The sequence below is a fragment of the Echinops telfairi genome, unplaced genomic scaffold (genome assembly GCF_000313985.2).
Source record: "Echinops telfairi isolate 266 unplaced genomic scaffold, ASM31398v2 ScPeMD7_2010;HRSCAF=2546, whole genome shotgun sequence".
NCBI lineage: Eukaryota > Metazoa > Chordata > Mammalia > Afrosoricida > Tenrecidae > Echinops > Echinops telfairi.
Genome location: NW_022105908.1, coordinates 8,220,387 through 8,238,814, shown reverse-complemented (window position 1 = coordinate 8,238,814; position 18,428 = coordinate 8,220,387). Strand labels below are relative to the sequence as shown.

The 18,428-nt window shown below is 57.0% G+C and overlaps 1 protein-coding gene across 4 annotated transcripts in view; it reads left to right on the top strand.

The window, feature by feature from the left end:
• Positions 1-17,278, top strand: part of LDB3 (LIM domain binding 3) — a 30,673-nt gene extending 13,395 nt beyond the window's left edge. The window contains exons 5-10 of one of the 4 annotated variants that reach the window (XM_045293376.1): positions 2,975-2,997; positions 4,013-4,216; positions 6,039-6,053; positions 8,507-8,676; positions 9,129-9,165; positions 16,497-17,278. In XM_045293376.1, coding sequence (XP_045149311.1) covers positions 2,975-2,997; positions 4,013-4,216; positions 6,039-6,053; positions 8,507-8,676; positions 9,129-9,165; positions 16,497-16,593 — 546 coding nt within the window. In that variant the 3' untranslated portion in view covers positions 16,594-17,278. The remainder of the gene's footprint in view (positions 1-2,974; positions 2,998-4,012; positions 4,217-6,038; positions 6,054-8,506; positions 8,677-9,128; positions 9,166-16,496) is intronic. The other 3 variants (XM_045293377.1, XM_045293375.1, XM_013006305.2) reach the window with 3 other exon arrangements.
• The last annotated feature ends 1,150 nt before the right edge of the window (positions 17,279-18,428 follow it).

The following is an 18,428-nucleotide window of genomic DNA, read 5'->3' as shown; positions in this document are numbered from 1 at the left end:
GAATCGGAGCCTGGCTCCCTCTTCCCCCTGTGCCATGGCTGTTCCCATGGGGACACCCACGCCTCCAGCCGCCCCCAGCCTTTCACGGGCCCTGGCATGCCATGGCCTGAGCATCTGGACTCCGGATTTGCTTAGCCCAAGGGGGAAGATCCATGTGAGCCCACCCCACTCCAGCCCCACCAGCCTCCCCTGGCCCAAAAGGGGTTTTCTCTGTAAACGGAGGGGCTAGAAGAACAAGAATGGCCTCCCCTGAGGGTTAGCCGCTCTTGCTGACCATCTCTGGGAATGACCCTGGGGAGGAAGGCCTTCCTAGGGGGACCGGGACCCCCACGAGGCCCATCTGTGGGGATGGTAACATTTCCTCTTACTGAGCCCTCATTTTGGGCCAGGGGCCGGCTAAGCAGCTCACAAGCTTTACCTAAAACAACTCATTCAGCAAATTCGGAGAGGCGCTGGCATTAAAGCTCGGAGAGTTTAATCAGTTGTCCAAGGTCACACACAGGAGCCCCTGTGTTGTGGTTATGCGTCGGGCTGTGATCTACAAGGTCAGCCGTTCAAAACCACTAGTAGCTCTGCAAGAGAAAGATGGGGCTTGGTACTCCTGCAAACAGTTACAGTCTTGGAAACTCACGGAGCAGCCCCACCCTGTCCTGCAGACTGGCTGTGAGTCTGCACCCACTGGATGGCCGGGAGTTTGGTGTTGCTCACCTGAGTCAGCCTGACTTCGCCCTGCACTGAGATAGGACGCACCAGCTTGCTTGGGGGAAATCCAGTGACTTTGACGCTGACGCAGTATCCTCTTGTTGGCACGCCAGCTTCCCAAACCTGCTAAGTGTGTGAATGATGACTTGCTACTAGAGTGCAGGGTCCAACCTGCCCCAAACAAGGGAAGGTGAGCTGGGCAAAGCCCCTGGTGGGACCCCGCCCCAAGTGGAAGCTGATCACTGATCCATGTAGCCCCCACCCCCTTCAGGCAGTGCTGGAGGAAGAGGAGTAGCACCTGACCTGGGCCCAAGCTTCTTCAGCTGTGGGTGGCACCCCATGTGGGTAACAATGGGGGGGTTGCCAAAAACTTGACCACAGCAAAAGGCTTCTGAATCTGCAATGACCTGACATTGATTCGAACTCAAAGGGGTCATGAATCTGGGGTGTTTCTGGCAGCAGCTGTCCATGCAGCAAATTCCTCTGGCCAACAAGGGTCATAAGTGGAAAAGGTTTAAGAAGCCCTGATCCTGGGCCTAAGGAGGCTACCTTCTTAGCTGAGTGGCCTGTGTCCCCAGGGTCATGGATGACAGGGTATGTACTTATGAGTGAGTCCCTGTGTCCATCTCTGCACGCCCTTACCCCACACCAAGGGCTTTACACTCTGGATGCTATCTGGTTCTCACTGCCAGACTGGATGCGGTCATCTCAATTTTTTTTTTTAAGTGAGAAGCCCGAGGTGGAGACGGGGGTGACTGGGAGGGAGCGTCACAGCACTAGGAAGAGGCAGTGTCGGGGTTTGAACTCTGTTCTGCCAGCCTTGAAGTGGAAGCACCTTGCCCAGTATCTTCCTCTGGGCAGTTTGTAATATGATCCCACTCACAGCTTGCTTTCTCGCGGGAGGGGCGGGGAAGAACAGATGGGGCCGGAAGGCAGCCAGCCGGAGCATCTATGTGAACTCCTGTTCCTTGGTCCTGACAATGGTGGACAGCAGCCTGGGCCCGGGCACAGCGCTTGCTTCTGGGGTTCATCCTCCCTGAAACCTGCGCACCGGGTCTCTGATCTGTGACTGCTCGCGCACCTAGCTCCAGCTCTTCCAGCAGCAGCTGGGCTGGGAGCAGAAATGAGTGCCAACGTGGTTATCTGGTGGGAAGGAGCTGGCTGCCCCAGAAAAGGGCAAAGGTGGCCCCTGAGGCCAACGTTGCCCTCTGCAGGGGACACCGGGCTGTTCGGGGCAAGAGCTGACCCTGCAGCTGTCAGCACTAGCCAAAAATGGAGAAAGAATGGAGGCTCTGTGCCTGCCTGGCCCTTTCCTAATATAGCTCCGCTCACAGCTATTTTGAGCAGAGGAATTTTATCGGCTCTGGACAGTGTGGACTATCTGAGACTGGTGACCCCCTGGCTTGGTCCTAGCCCCAGGGTCCTGGCTGAAAGATGGCAGAGCCGAGTCATCTGAGGCTCAGGCTCCCCTAGGCAGAGGCTGTGGTGGGAGGGCACATCTGGGAAGAGTTGGGGGGTGGGGAGCAGAGCTCCCACCTGCCACACTCCCTCTCCTGGGGGTTCTGAGGAGGCACAGGCACCCAAGCACACCTGCAGTTGTAGGGAATATGCATCTAACGAAGCAGGATGCCCAGCAATGTGTCCCCCACCCCCACCCCAAGGAAAGGGCTTCCTGCTTGCTCCCTTTTAGAGACAAGTATGAGGCAGGGGATGCTGGTCCTTCTTGTCACATCTAAACTGGGCTGCCTCTGTGAGGTACAAGCAAGCTTGGTCCTAGAACCTCTCCCCTAGCCTCCCCCACTTCTGCAGTCCTGCCTCTCTGCTGGTCCTGGGGCTTAGGGGGAGCATCCACATCCAAGTCCTGCTAAGGGGCGGGGGACTTCCAGAGCCGTCCTCCAAGACACAGTGACTGTGTCCTGACCTGCTGTCTGCTCCGGAGACACCTGGGCCCTGGATTCTTCCTTTAGCAGGCAGAGCTGGTCCTGTGTGTACCCCAGCTTCCTCCCTGGGGGTCGGCGTCCAGGTTGGGGATGGCGGAGCTTCCTGCATATGGGGCCTGAGTGCTGATGAAGATGGACACAAAAACCTTCTCTCAAAAAGCTGATGGGGTTGGAGGCCCCTGAGGGGCTGGCTCGCTGCTGTGGTTGGCAACCGCTCAGGCAGACTTTGCCTGCACGCTGGGCGAGCTGAAGCCACGTTCCCCCTCGCTCTGGCTCCTGAAAGTTTCTTTCGTTGATGGCGTCATCTTCTTTGCTCTTTCTCTTCCTCCCAGGTGGTAGCCAACTCGCCAGCCAAGTTAGTATCAGAAAGCATGGGTGTGCGCCCACCGGCGTGTGGCAGCATGTGCCCTGTGTGTGTCTGCTGTGGACAGTCTGAGCCTGTGTCCCCCTGTGTCCATGTGTGCACATGTGAGTGGAGTGCAGACGTGTCTTGGATGAGCCTGCATGAGGTGGGGTGGGGGTAGGGGAGCTGCCAGTCTGGAGGAGGCATTTGGGGACAGTGGGAGGCTCAGTCCAATGGGCCAGCCCTTTTGTTCCCAAAGTCCTGCTGCATCTGCTTAAGACTGCAGGCTGGCTTTGAGGGGTGGTGGGTGGCGCCGCGCCATGCTGGAACCGTGTTCGAAGAGCATTTCTGCCCGAGCTGCAGAAGAGACTGACCCTGACCTTGAGGAGGCGGGCAGGGTGGAGGCTGGCAGCCACACCTATCCCTGGACCACAGAGCCAGCTAAATGGGAGCCTGAGGAAGAAGATGCCCTCACGGAGCAAGTGGCTGAGGACTGGAACGGGGCAGCTAGGGTGATGACCCATGCCATGAGGAGGAGTCTCTGCGTTGAATCCCTATGGGGGTGCCCAGTGGGGCTACTGCTCGCCTTTGAGGCTCTCTGGACTCAGCTTGGGCTTCCAGCTGCCTCTGCTCCTGTCGCCTACCCTTATTCCCCCCGAACCTTTCTGCTTTTGTGCTGTGTGTGGCGAGAGATGGCGCAATGCCTGGCTTGGGCTGAGCTCAGGACTGACCGAAAGGCCTCCTGGGAGGGATGAGATGGGCAAGACAAACTTTCCTCAGAGGGCTTGGGGACGGGCGGGGGGTGGTATCTGAGGACTTTTCCTAACCAGGCCAGCCTGGCACATAGTCAGCGGGACTTGGGGGACCCACTTGGGAGCCAGAGCCTTGGTTTGGGAGATCTCTCACCACAACAGCAGTCTTTCCTTGTGGTGTCTACACGACCACTCCCCGTGGGCCCCTTCTCCTTCCTCCTCTTCCCCACCCCTCCCATCCTGCTCCTCACACCTCCCTCCTCCCCACCCCCCAGCGCCGACTACCAGGAACGCTTCAACCCCAGCGTCCTGAAGGACTCCGCTTTGTCCACCCACAAGCCCATTGAGGTGAAGGGCCTGGGAGGCAAGGCCACCATCATCCACGCGCAGTACAACACGCCCATCAGCATGTACTCCCAGGATGCCATTATGGACGCCATCGCCGGGCAGGCCCAGGCCCAGGGCAGTGACTTCAGCGGGTAAGCGCCTCCCCTCCTGCGCCGTGGGCCACCGCCTCCTGCTACACAACTGGCCGCAGCATTACCGCAGAGGCGACAAGCGACACCGGATCTTTAGGTTTCGGACCAGCCTTCTCTCTTGCCAAGGCCCCTTTGGGGCTCAGAGCCTTCTCGAACATGGCTGTTCTCAGCGTGTGCTACCAGCTCAGCTGTAAGAGAGATTTCGAAGGCTCCACCAGAAGTTGGGACACACGCTGGGTATCCCCCAGTCTTTCTTTGTGGGGGAGAGGGTGGGGGCAATTGCTGTGTTCCTTCAGCCACGAGAGTCAATTCAGACCCAAGATTGGGTTTATCTTTTGAGAAGAGGCCCCCAGACTAGCCATCCAAGTTCTTGATGGCAGTCCACTCATCTGCAGAGTTTGCGGGGCACCCAGGCCTGGGCACCGCTCACCACCTGCTGGTCCTGGGGAAGCCCACCCCAGGCGGGGGGCACATCCCAAGATGTGCCAGTTAGCTGGAGGAACTTGAGAGCTGAGACGGGGGCAGCGAGCTGGAATTGTTTGTGGACGACACGGCTGCCGGTGCAGATCGTCTTGGCGACCTGAGTGTTTCTCTCTCAGTCACTCACACACGCCTCCGATGCACACAGTCCCATTTTCCTGGCTGGAGCTCGCCTTGCCGTTGACTTTCAGATTCCCTCTCTTACTGTCATCCAGTTGGTTCTGATTCCTAGTGACCCTAGAGGCTAGGGTAGAACTGCCCCTGTGAGTTGTAGAGACTGGAGCTATTAAGGAAGTAGAAAGCCCAGTCTTTCTCCCTCGAAGCTGCTGGTAGTTTTGAACTGCGAACCTTGTGTTTTGCAGCCCAATGCATAACCACTATGCTGCCATCATATTAACCCTGCATCAGTATTCCCAGCAACTCAAGGCAGAACGTTTTCAAATAATGTTTGAACTTACCGCAAGGAAAAAATGTATGCTGTAAGAGAAATGGAGGGATTTTAAAGTCCCAGGGAATGCCTATAGTTCGTGGCCTTTCCAGATCCCCACCCCAGTCCTTGTGGCCATGATGCGTGGGTACACTATGGGGGTCAGGCTACAAGGGTGGCCTAGGGAAGCAGCCAGGGTTCTCCTGGTCCTGGGGAGCAGGCCACTCTCAGGGATGCAGTACTTCATTTTGGCCAGCAGAGGACAGTGGTTGCCTACCCTGGAGCAATGGGTGTGAAACCTGGCTCAAGGGCTGCCTCTCTTTGTGCAACATTGATTTCGTTCATTGGGTCACCCAGAGCAGAAAATAGGATGGTGCCAGTCTGGAGACACAACTGTTAGCTCCTATGAATCCAGAAAAATCAGGCTGCCTGGCTAAGCCCAAGAGCTATGGGGGTGGGGGGTGTGTGTTCCTATTTATCTCTGTCTGTCACTTGTGTCCTGGTGCGCGCCCAAAGTTCAGAGGGAAGAAAGGCTCTTCTTTATTTTGCCCGCACTTTGAGAAAAGACTGTACCCCTGATGTTTGGAACACAAAGCAACCACCGTTCAGGTCCAAACTTCCTTAGAGCCTTTCCCATCTCCCTCTGCTCCCCATCTGAGCCTTCCCTCCTCTGAGCCTGAGCTGTGGGGTCTTTTCCCATTTGTTAAACTCAGCCAAGTGGCCGGTGGGGAAGAAGCGCTGCTCCCGTGCCACTGCCCTGTGGCCCGTTTCCTTCCTCCCTGATCGCTCTCTTTTTGTCTCTTTCTCTTCCGCCTTGATGCACCCGCACTCCTATCACTCATTTCTGATCCTCACACTTGCGTGTCCTCCCATGATGGAAATGCGCCCCTTGCTGGGTTTTGCTCCACTTGGCAGGGCATCGCCGCTGGCGTAAGTAGACTGCATGGTGTCTGTCCCATTGTCTGCCTGGTTGCGGGACAGCATGTGGGTTTGCTGGGATATGTATGAGGGCCCGTGGTCAGCGGCTCTGTCCGCATTGAGAACCTCGCCGCAGCCTGCACAGGCCCGGGCCTGTCTCGTCTCTTCAGGGTGGCCCTAAGAAGTGTTTGTCCAGCCAGCCACAGAAACCATAGAGGAATGACCCGCATGCTGCCCCCTCCAACGTTGGGTGTGTCTCATGGGTGCTTGCCATGCCTTGGGGAGGCTCCCCCAACCTCTCCCATTTTGAGTGAGACAGCACAGGCCTGCATGGCTGAATCCAGACCGGGCCCTTCTTTAGGGTCAGTGGGTGGCAAGGAGGCCTTTTGGAGGCTACTCCCCAGAATCCTCCTGGGAACTACCAGGACCACCCTGGGAAGGAGAAAGATAAGTCGGGTTTGAGAGCAGTGCCTGGGGGGCACTGATGTCATGGAGTATTTCCGGAGGTGTGGACTGCAGACGGAAGGCAGGCGGCTCCAGGGAGAGGCCTCTCACCAGGGTCACGGCCGGCCGCAAGGCCTGCGCATACTTTCCCTGTGTTTACTTTCTGACTGCAGTCTCTGGCAGCAACAACACATGCCTCCTGGTCTCTGTCCAGGGTGGCGGGAAGCAAAGCCACCCATTCGGTGTCCCTGGACTTCCTTTGGCCACCTCGTTGCCATTGTAGCTCAGGAAGGTGCGGGGAGTTGTTCTTGGGCACATCCGGGGAAAACGGCAGCAAAAGTACCCCATCCACTCTGGTCTGTGCTGTCAGGCGCAAGGGCCGGCCCTGCCGAGGTTCCCACCTCCTCCCTCGCTCAGTCCCTAATGCACCAGGAATCTGGGTGTGGTCTCCTCCTGGTGTGCCTTATTGCCTTTGTCACCCTAAGCCCTCAGCTCACCTAGCCTCCATTTTGGGGACGCCTGGGAACGGCTCCCTATATCAGAAATGCCCTCCTCAAAGAAATCGCGGCTTTCCCTTACTCCCTGGACAACCTGAAGCCCACCCCTGACTGAACTCCAGAAGGATCTGTTGTCTTCTTCGTTTGCGCCCCACCCCGGGCTACCTGTAGAAAAGGCAGGGCAGGGCCTCCAGGGGCATGGAGGCCACCCAACCCAGCCCTGATCTTCCTCCTCCTCTGCTCTGGTGGCCTGGACCCGCATGCCTTGGAAGACAAGGCCAATTCTGTCCAGATCCTTGGAGAAAGGTGGAGGATTGGGGCGTTGGGAGCGCCCTTTCCCAGCCACCCAGCCTTTAGGAGTGAGTGGAGGCAGACATTGGGCAGGCAGGGAGGTAGGCAGGGTTCGAGCGGGGCCAGGTCTCCAGGTCTCTGTAAGGCTGGTTGGCTGGCAGGCAGGGATGGCCTTCCCAGCCCTCATGGCCCAGGAGGACCTGGTTGAAAGGGAACTGGCCTGGAGACCTAGTGTCACAGGGCCTTGTGGCCGTCAGTGGAGCTGTCAGCGGGCCTCTCTGGACCTCAGTTTCAGCATCTGGAAGAAGAAACCGCCGTCATTGTTGCTGGTTTCATTCATCTCAGCCTGCCCTGCCCTCTGGTGGGAGGTGGGGGGACGGTCAGCCTGGGTCCCTGGCTCTCCCGAGCCAGTCGAAGGGACACCTGCAAATGGGTCATTGACGGCCTGCCGTGCAGACTGCGCAGGTTAGCACTGGGCCTGGGGTCCTTTCCAGCTCCGCTCGGAGGCTCGTTCCGTCCACTCCAGATCTTCAGAGCACAGTCCGGGTCCCACCCTGGGAACGTCAAAGAGAAGGTCCCCGGGACTAGTGGTCCTCCCCTGAACTCCTCTCCCAGCTCCCCCGGGTCAGAAACACCACTGCTGGGCCGGCAATGCCAGGCTGGGAACGGGCCTCCTTGCCTTGTTTCTCACGCATGTCGGTTCTCAGCGGAGCTGGAGCCCCTGCCCCTCCTCCGGCAGGGTGGTCACAGCTAGTGGTCCCTTCTGGATCCAAAGGTGTGAGGCAGGCCAGGGCTCCAGGCCTGGGGGTGGGGGGCCTCTGAGTCCCACTGCCCCGCCTGAGCCCTGGATCCTGAGCCTGCTCAGGAAGGTTGAGAACCGTCTCTGTCTCCCTATTCCTTACAAAGGAACTCGAACACACAGATGTCCCCCAGGGTGAGGGTCACAGGCAGGCCTGTCAGACCTGGACCTAGAGCTAGCATGAGGTGGGGGACAGGACAGGCACTTGGGCTTCTGACCTTTGTGACTGAGAGGATGCACTGCCTCTTGCGCCCCCTAGAGAATGAGGCCCCAGGTGAGTCAGTTCAGGTCCTGAAACAGCCGTGGGGGGAGGGCAAGGAGGGAAGAGCCCACAGGGGCTGGGCCAACCCAGAGGAGATGGGAGCCACAGAGGGTGGGCTGGGGGAAGGGAGCCGATTCCAGCCTAGCCTCCCTGGCCTCTTTCTGCACTGCAGGGGCCTTCCAGTTAAAGACCTGGCGGTGGACAATGCCTCGCCCGTGTACCAGGCTGTGATTAAGAACCAGAACAAGCCGGAAGAGGAAGCTGATGAGTGGGCCCGCCGCTCCTCCAACCTACAGTCTCGCTCCTTCCGCATCCTGGCCCAGATGACAGGGACGGAGTACAGTAAGTGAGGGCTGCGGGTTGAGAACAGAGCAGTGGGCCCCGTGGACCCTACTCCACAGCCTATAGAAGCCAGGGGCCAAGGCTCCCACCCCTGAACATACAGGCAGCCTTGATGACTGGTTAGCAGCCTACAGGGCTCCTCGGGGTCCCCGCTGCACCCCCAGGAGCCAGCTGGCCAATGACATCACCGGTTACTCTCCTCCCTGGCTTCCATGGTGGGCAAGCAGGCTTCCCCTGCTGCTTCCAAATGCAATGACCACTCTGGGTTTCCTATGGTGCCCTCCCCACTACACGCATCCCTCTCTTATCTCCCTTTTCCACCAGTTCTCTGCCCCGGACATGGGCCCTGCCCTTCCATGGTTCACAGGGGGCCGGGATTCTCACAGCTCAGGGTCCTCAATACCCGAAGCCTTCCTTATGGCCCCTGACCTTTCTATCCTTTCTATCCACAGTGCAAGACCCGGATGAAGAAGCTCTTCGAAGGTCAAGGTAGGTGCCTGGGATCAGGCTGGGAGGGTGTGCCCCTCTTCACTCCTTCCCTCCCCCAGCAGCTCCCCTGGCCACGTGACCCATGGAGGAGCTTCTTAAGTTCTTGCACTTGGAAACTTCTGGATCCCAAAGGCCTCCTCTCCAGCATATGCTGCTTTGGGGCAGCCATTTGGGGTCACTGAGGTGAATCTCTATCCCCAGGCTTTAAGCCACTGGAGTGGGGACTCTGGGCTTCCCCGGCCTAGCCCTTGGCTCCGTACCTGGGCAGGGGACAGAGCTGCTTTGGCCTCTGCTGGGCTGTTGAGAATGAGGGCTCCCATCCCTAGGAGGGCACCAGGCTGACCAGCTGTGAGTATGAGCGCTGGGCACCAGGCACATGGGGGCTGCATGTGGCATGGGGGCCTGACCTCTGGGCTCACATGAGCAGCAGCATCAAGTGCTTACAGCCAAACAACTGTGGCAAGGAAGGGCAAGCCGTGGGCACAAGGCGGGCTCCCGGCAGGGGCAGATCTGAGTCATACCTACTACCCCACCACCTGTGGCTCATCAGGTACTCGTGGCCTGACTGTGGGCAGGCACACTGCCTTAGAACCCACTGGAATCTGCTAGGGTCTTCCGTGGCTCCAGGGGTACACTCGGTGTGACTGTGCTTGCATTTCTGGTAGCAAATAAAGTCTTCTGTGTGTTCTCCTGGGAAGAGTTTGCCTTGGGCCAAGGCATTCTACGGCTGCTTCTATGCATCCAGAATGGTCAGGTCTCAGAGGCTCTCTTAGTCGCCGTGCCCCCACACCCCAGCCACGCTTTCCTTACTTGCTACCCACAGAGCGTGGAGGGTTGGCCTCTGGAGGTCAACTTGGATTTGATGTGGTTTCTATTCTTGAACTGACGTTTTTGCTCCCACTGATAGGCGGAGGTACACAAGCCTAAAGTACGGGACTTCAGGCCTGTGAGCAATGGGGTAACATTACCCTTTGACACTACAATGTGCCTGGCGGCTGAAAGGGTGCAGTGTGTCACTTAGCACAGAACTGTGACCATGATGCCTACATGCTGTCCCTTGTGGCCCTTTGGCCCCTCTGTGTATGCCTTATCCTCAGCTTTGAACTACCCACCTAGATGTGACAGCATACAGGGGGACCTGGTGGAGGGAGGGCTTTACGTCACACTCCCCTCCCCACCGCCCCCCAAAGCAAATAGCGCCCCTTCTGTCCAGAGGCCATCTGGCAGCCTTCCTCCTCCCTTCCCCCCAGACACGGAAGCCTGCCTCTTTGACCTTGGCTTCCCCCTCTGCAGAGCTTCTGGGTCATTCAAGGTCTTCTAGCCCTTTGGATGGGTGGGCCCTAGCAGACGCCTCCTTCGGCAGACTGGCTGTAATGCGGGGGAGGGGACTGGTGAAGGCGGGTCCAGGGAACTGTGGTTGTGGTGGCTGCTGTTGTGCAGATGCAAGAAGGCCTCAGAAAGTTCCTGGGGAACGCCGTGATCTCTCTCTGCACTCCGTTAGGGGCCCCCACCCCCAGCGAACACATCTACCAAGTCATCATTTTTCACATGTCTGCTTGTTGTGCCGTCCTGGGTGATAACCATGGCCCACTAGCCTATCATTGTCAACAGCAAGTGGTTGCTTCCTAAACCAACACCCCCGTGGGCCCTACCGTCAGGAGGACCCTGTAGCCTCTTATGGAAACTGGGTCTCTGTGCTTTTGCCGTGGTCTAGATATTTCATGGATGTGAGGTCATTCAGTGAGATCTTGTTCTTGTATGGCTGACTTCTTTTACCCCGAATCAATCACGGTTTCAAGATGTGTGTGTGTGTGTGTGTCACATGTACTGACACTTTGCTTCTCCTCCTGGCTGAGCAATATCCCCTGGCATATCTGTGCCACCATGTCCACACGTCCGTTCTGCTGACGGACCCGTGGGTCGCTTTGAACCTTTGGGCTGTGGCGGGTGGTGCAGAAGCGACTGTCGGTATGCGCGTGTCCCTGTGAAGCTGATTTCCAGTGGAATCGCTGGGTGACAAGCTAGCTCTGTTAAACTTCTTGAGAAATCTCCAAATTGGTTCCAGCACCTGTACTATTCTGCAGTTAGAGATAAAGAGTTAGAGATAAGGAGTCCAGTTTCTCCACATTCTCTTCACCATTTGTTGCTTTCTGTATTTAAAAGCAAACAAACAAACCTGAGCCGTCCTCCGAGGAGTTAGTTACAGTGCACATCTATCTTTTATAATTCCCCTCAATTTTTTTTGACTCTGCAAATAATATTCTCTCCCCAACACGTTGAGTAAGGAGGCCTGTAAAAGGGCTCTCCACCACCTCCTTGATCTCCCTGCCCTTCAATTCAGAAGCCTCTCTAGACACGTACTGAGCCTGGTCCTGTCACTGTGGGCCGGGGCGGGCATCCCTCCCCTTCAGGAAGCTGTGGCTGCACCAGCTTGGGGATCAGTGCAGTCCCTGGTGGCTCAGAGCCCAGCTACCAGAGGGTCTCATATGGAGACATCTAGAAGAAGTAGCTTCCCTCAGGGGCCTAAGCCCACCAGCCCCTCCCCCTGGCTCTCTTGCCCTGCGGTCAGGCTGTTGTGGCACCCATCAAGCTTTTGCCTCAGACTGGAGGGGCCTCCATCCCTTCCTCCTCTCCCTCTTCCTGACTTGCGTTGATGGAAGAGTTGTCTTTGTGACCGAAAAACTCCAGAAAACCAAATTCACCATCATTGAGTCACCTTGGCCTTGCAGCAACCCGACGTGACAGGGTAGAACTGCCCGTGTGAATTTCTGAGATGGAAACTCTTTACAGAAGTAGAAAGCCTCATCTTTCTCTCACAGAGCTGCTGGTGGTTTCAAACTGCTGACCTTGTAGCCACTGTGCTGCCTTCCCCGTGGCCAGAGGAGGAGGGTGGGTGTTTTCTTTTCATGAATCCAAAGGGTTCTCTCCTTCTTGCTGACACTGCACGCTGTCAGACACTTTATGGGCTTGGGACCAGAAGTTGGGGGCACTCTGCAGGTCTCTCTTCCCCCCTTCCCAGCGCTGCCTCCGAAGCCCACCTGGGCTGATAGTTCTGGAGCAGCCTGAAGCCCCCTCCCCTCTCTGCCTTAGATTCAGAAGCTCTGACACTCCTAGGGTGTCTGGTAGCAACTAGCTCCCTGAACAGACGCTAGATCCTTGCCGCTACAAGTCCATGGCTGACTCTAGTCACCAGGGAGCCCGTCTTTAAAGGGGAGGCCAGGCGGGGCCCTGAATAGCACAACACCACTCAGGAACTTGACTCCTTCCCAGAGGAAACCCCGGGACCTCAAGAAATTGTCTGGCCAGCTGCCTTGAACACTGGCCTCTTGTCTGCTTCCTGAGCCCTGAGGATAGCGTGGGTGAAGCACTCCACGGCGTTGTGGGAGAGAGGCGTACTCTTCTTTAAAGACTGACAGTGTTGGAAAGGGTTACTACGAGTTGGGATGACTCAATGGCGATGAGCTTGGATTTTGTGTGGTTGATTTGCTTCCACATGAAGAGCCCTGGTGGGGTAGTGTTTAGGTGTTGGGCCGATAACCATAAGGTCAACAGTTCGAAACCACCAGCTCTTCCTCGGGAGAAAGACGGAGCTTTCTACTCCTGTAAGCGTGACGGTCTCTGAAACTTACAGGAGCAGTGTTACCCTGTCCTATCGGGTCGCTGTCAGTCTGCCTCGACTCGATGGCAGCGAGCTTGTCTTCCACCTGAGAGGCTCCTGGAATCTACTTTAGTATATCCAGACGCGGTGGTGGATCCCTGAACTAGCCTAGTGCAAATAGGGCCTCCAGCCCAATGCCGAGTGCAGAACCCCTGAGAGTGCCATGGCCTGCTTGGACTGCCAACAGGCGTTCAGGACAAAAGGGCTGGGAAGGGCCAGTGACATGCGCCAATCACCATGGTGAACCAGTCTGGCTCTGGAGAAGGGCCTGAACCCCATTGCTGGTACACAACCACTCTGAAGAACCCCAGGATGTAAGCCAGATACAACCCGTCTGCTGCCTCAAGAGTTGACAAATGTCTCTGTGTTCACCTGCTGCCCACCTGGGCAGAGACCTCTGTATGTCTCTATGCACAGCCATCTCCCCCAACCCTTCGGGATTACAGCTACAGATAGCACCCCCTATAGGACAAACACCCCCCCACCCCCACCAACACCCCTGGCCCTCTCCACTGCAAAGGTGGAAGGAGTTCTTTGTTCCGCCTCCTCCCCACCCCACCCCATGAGGCACCAGAACCTGCCCCTTCCTCCTGAGTCCCTCCCGCAGGCCTCTCAATGTCCTCTTCTTCCTTAGTGCACAGAAGTGTGGCCCTCTCCTAGCTCCAGCCTCCAAGCTTGCACAGCCAACAGTCACTGTGGGGGCCAAATACCAGCCCCTCCCTTGAACAGCCCCCCCAGGAGAAGGCAGTGGGCAGCGAGCTATGATAAAAGCTCCCTCCATTTGGTGGATTTTCTTTCTGGGCGCTCTGCTACCTTTTGTTATGGCTAGTTGCTGTGGAGTTGGCCCTGATTCACATGCCTTGTGCACGCTGCAGGCAACGAAGCCTGTCCACCACCCCCTTTACAGCCGCTGTGTGCTTGAGACCCTGGTGAGAGCCCCTGTGTTTCCTGAATGCCTTCCAACCTAAGGGACTTAGGGATCCTCCATTGCTATATCAGAGAACGCTCTGTTGTGTGACCCGTAGGGTTTTCAATTGGCAGTGTTGGGTCAGTAGCTCACAAGGCCCTACTTTCCTGTTTGACTCCCTCTGGAAGCTCTTCTGAAGCCTGTCCACCATGGGTGACCCTGCTGGGATCCTAAATACTGGTGGCATCACTTCCAGTATTAGCTCCACACGTCCATCACAGTACAACCAGCCGACAGCTGAGCGGTGATCTGCGACGTTAGCAAGTTGAAAATCCCCCTGAAGCACCAGGACCCTCAGGGCGCTCTGACCACTGAGCTGTCTCTCTCCGCCAATTCGTGTCTCTCCCTCCTTCTCTCTGTCCCCTCCCTCCCTGCCCCTGTTTCTCTGTGTTCATTCTTCTGTTCCTTTCTTGGGTTCCCTGTGAATTTCTAAACAGTCCTGAGCAGAGTAAGCTCCCTGGACTCCCCGAATCCCTGTGCCTGTCCCTGACCCTGGTGACAGATAGGCTCGGACTTGGCTGCATGCCTTGGTGGCTGCAGTGATTGGCATGAAAGCTGACTCCGTCTGATTCCCACCCTCTGCACCCTCAGTGGTCCCTGGTGGTGCTGTCAGAGGGGCTGCACATTCCTAACCAGGGGGACTCTCTTCAGACCATCTCCATACCATTCCTATGCCTCCAGAGAGGCAGGTCTGTGCCATGGAAGGAAGACCCCAGCCTTTAGATCATAACTCGGCCACTGACCTTCGCATGGCTTCTGACCAGCCCTGTGCTGACTGTGGGGCTGGGCGCCTCCCAGGACAAGGGAATGTTGGACTAAAAGAATGATCATGACTCACTGCCATTGATTCGATTCCGACTCTTAGTGATACCGCAGCACAGAGGAGGATGCCTTTGGGGATTTCTGAGACCTAAAACCTTTATGGGAGTTCAGAGCCTTGTTTTTTCCCCCAGGGAGCAGCTGACCTTGTGATGTGCTGCCCAGCCCAGCAGGAGGGCTCTGGGAGATGGTGATGTAGAGGAGGGCTTTTCAAATACGTTAGCAGTGGGCCTCTTTCACCCATCAAAATCTTACACAGGGAAGCCAGACGTTGAATGGAGGGCGTAGAACCAGAGTGTGATGTGGGAGGGGACACATATTACCTCCTGATGGCCAGTGACTGTTACCGTGCAGAAATGGACTCCCAGCACTGCCAAATAGTCTGATCTCGAAAGGCCTAAAGCTAGTGTAAGAAGCCCAGGTGAGGGACTAGTTACAGGCTCGGCTGCTAACCAAAAAAGGTCAGCAGTTTGTACCCACCAGGTGCTGCCTGGGGAAAAGATGTGGCGGGCCGCTTCTCTACAGAGTCACAGCCTTGGACACCCTCTGGGGCAGTTCTTCTCTGTCCTAGAAGGTCATTGTGAGTGGGAGCCAACTAGACAGCAGTGGGTTAAAGCTGGTATTTCCAACTTCTCGTCTTCTGGCAATTCGTCTTTTCAGTTAAACTTTTTCTTATGCAATTGTATATTCAGATGCAATGGTAGGAAATAATCCAGAGAAATCCCTTGTGCCCTTTGCCACTTTACTCCAATGGGAACAGCTGGCAAAACCATCGTCCTAGTCCCCTGTCGCCACTGGGATATGGCAACTGATACATCCAGGCCACAGAACATGCCCTTCGACACAAGGGCCCTTCACACGGTCACCGGATTACATCCACACCCATCTCCCTCCCTGCCCCACCCCCTGATCAGTTCTCCATTCCTATGATTATTGTCATTGCGGAAAAAGACACCTAAGTGGAGTCACAATAAGTGACCTGGTGGGGTTGGCTTTTGACACTCAGCACAATATCCTGCAGATTCATCCACGTGTTGGTGTATCCGTGGTCCATTCGTTCCTGGCTCCGACCGAGTAGCATCCCTTGGCATGGATAGAGCACTTCACGTTGTAACCGTATCTTCTGGGCTGCACAGACTAAACAAAATCTGGATGTGGTTAGATGTGACCCCAGGAGCCACCTCTTTGGAAGCTGCAGAGTCCCTGCTCCAAAGGCTGGAGGCCCCAGACTCTGACCACCATCCTGTGGCCTTCCCTGGGGCACACTGTCTTCTCGTGCCTGCATTTCTGGCTGTTCCTTGCCCGCTTTGTCCTATGCCCCCAGGTAGAGTCCCAGAGGCACTCCTGGCAGGCAGGGTGACGGTCCTGCCCCTCTGTGTGCGGGGCTGCGGTTCTTGGAGGACGTGTGTGCATGTGTGTGCTGACCGGTGCTCAGGCGGGGCGGCCTGGGGCCGTCAGTGTCTCTGGGACAGGAAAGGCTCACCGGAGGCTGGGAAAGCCCAGGGAGGCAGCAGGTCTGTTTGCCAGAGCTCATCACAGGGACAGGTGTTCATCCTTCTCAGTGCCCAGTCAGAAGACAGAGACCACGTGAGGCCTCCCTGCCCATGTAATTGCATCCTAAGAGTCCATGGCCAAAGCAGCCCTGCCCAGCCCCAACCACACAGGCCAAGGAGAACCAGAGTCCGACCTTTGCCCAGCAAGCCCCACTCACTCCACTCCCAGGCTGCAGTCCCAAGAGCCTGGTCCTCATGACCTGGTCCTGCCCCAACTCGGGCAAGACAGACCCCATGCATCTACCCAGCTGTCAGCAGGACAGTGGCAGACACCTCCCCTAACCCCTTTCTTTCTTTCTCTCTCTCTCTGTCTCTCTCTCTCTCTGTGCCACAGGGAAAGGTTTGAAACGGAACGTAACAGCCCACGTTTTGCCAAATTGCGCAACTGGCACCACGGCCTCTCAGCTCAAATCCTTAACGTTAAAAGTTAAAGGGCCGACCAGGATTCCCCCCACCCCCGATCCCTCTACCCCTCAGGCGGGCCCCCCTCCCTCCAGCCTCCACCCAGACTTGGCATGTGAGCCCCACGGTGATGCTTGAGAATGTGTCGTTGGGCTGGAGGGCACAGTTGATAGTCACGGCAGCGGCCTGCGCTCTGCCCGCCTGAGCAGCCAGCCTGGCCTTCATGGCCCGTAGGCTCCCCCGTCCGTCCCACCGCCTCACCCACCTGCCCCAGCCTGAGCCTCCACGAAACCGCACAGAGCCTTAGCTGATGGATCAGAAAGGACAGGACAGGGTTGCTGACAACGTGGCAGGGCCCAGGGCAGCTGAACATGCCATGCTCCGCTTCCTGTCTAGCCTGGCTCTGGGAGAAGCAGCCTGGGCTACTGCCATCCTGGACTGAGTCCCGTAGATCAGGGTCCTGGAGAGAGATCAGCCCACTGCTCCGTCTGAGGCTTGGGGCAGCCGGAAAGGGCTCTTTGCAGAGGAAGTGGAAGCCCCCCCGCCCCCCACGCCCCGGGTAGCTGGGGCAGAGTCTCTTGTTGGGGCCTATGGGCTGTGGTGAGACTGGCATGTGCTTTCTCCTCTCTGTAACGAGTGTGCTTGGCTCCACGGCTTTCTCTCCTGTACATAGATCGGCATGCTTGTTCTGAAATAAAAAGGATTTGAAATGAACCAAACCATGCCCCATCATGTTGTGCCTGTGTGTGTCCAAGAGGGACTGTGGGGGGCACCACATGAGACAGGGAGGGCATTGTGGCCACGGGGCTGGGGATTCACCAGGGTTTTGCTGATGTGGCTCTCCTGTCCCATGGGCCCCATGCCAGGGCTGTGGAGCCCAGGGACAGAGGATGGCCAGGGCAGACTCTGCTGGGTAGCTGAGCCTCTCACTGCAAGCAGCAACCAGCAGGCCAACTCTACATTCCTCCCCTCACCAGGCAGCATGCTCAAGCCCCTTGCCCAGAAAGGCCGCTCGTGTATGTCTGGTGCTGGGTCCAGGCGGCCGTGGGAGGGGCGCAGGACTGCCAAGTTGCTCACAGCAGTAGCGTGTCCCAAGGGCTTTGGTGAGCTTCTGAGAAGCCCTGGTCGTGTGGTGGCTTTGCCTTGGCTTGTTGACCACAAAGTCAGCCGTTCAAAACGACTTGTTGTTCCTCAGGAGAGAGATGGGGCTTTCCACTCCTATAAAGAGCTCTAATCCGGGAAACTCACAGGGGTGGTTCTACTCTGTCCTGTGGGCTCACTAGGAGCCAACATTGACTTGATGGCAGTGAGTTTTATTTGGTGTTGGTGTTGGTGTGCTGAGGGCCCATCTCTGGAGAGAGAGGAGGTGGAAGCCAGGCCTGGCAGGACCTTGATCTGATGGAGGGAAGCAAGTCGGGGAAAGGCCTCCAATTGGAGTCTGCTCTCAGCTCCATCTGTTCTCCATCTGTTCGTTTGCCCCAACCTTGAGCGTGTACACAGGATCTTTTGTGCTAACCTTGAGCGTTGACGGAAGGATGAGTCAGAGCAGCAGGAAGGAGCCCTGGGGGTCCAGTGCTTCCACATCGCGCTGCTCACTGCAAGGTCGGAAGTTTGAAACTACCAGCCGCTCCTGGTGGGAAAAAGACAGGGCTTCCTATTCCCTTAAACATCTTGGAAACCCCCAGAGGCAGCTCTAAGCTGTCTTACAGGGTCTCTGTGGTTCGGGACTGACTCAGTGACACGGAGTTTTCAGTTGGGGTTGGGGCAGCAGCCGCTGTAGCCATCCCTCCTGTGAAGGGCCTTTGTTTTGTTTCCTGACCCTCAACTTTACCAAGAAGGAGGTCCCGCTCCAGCAGTGGGCTCC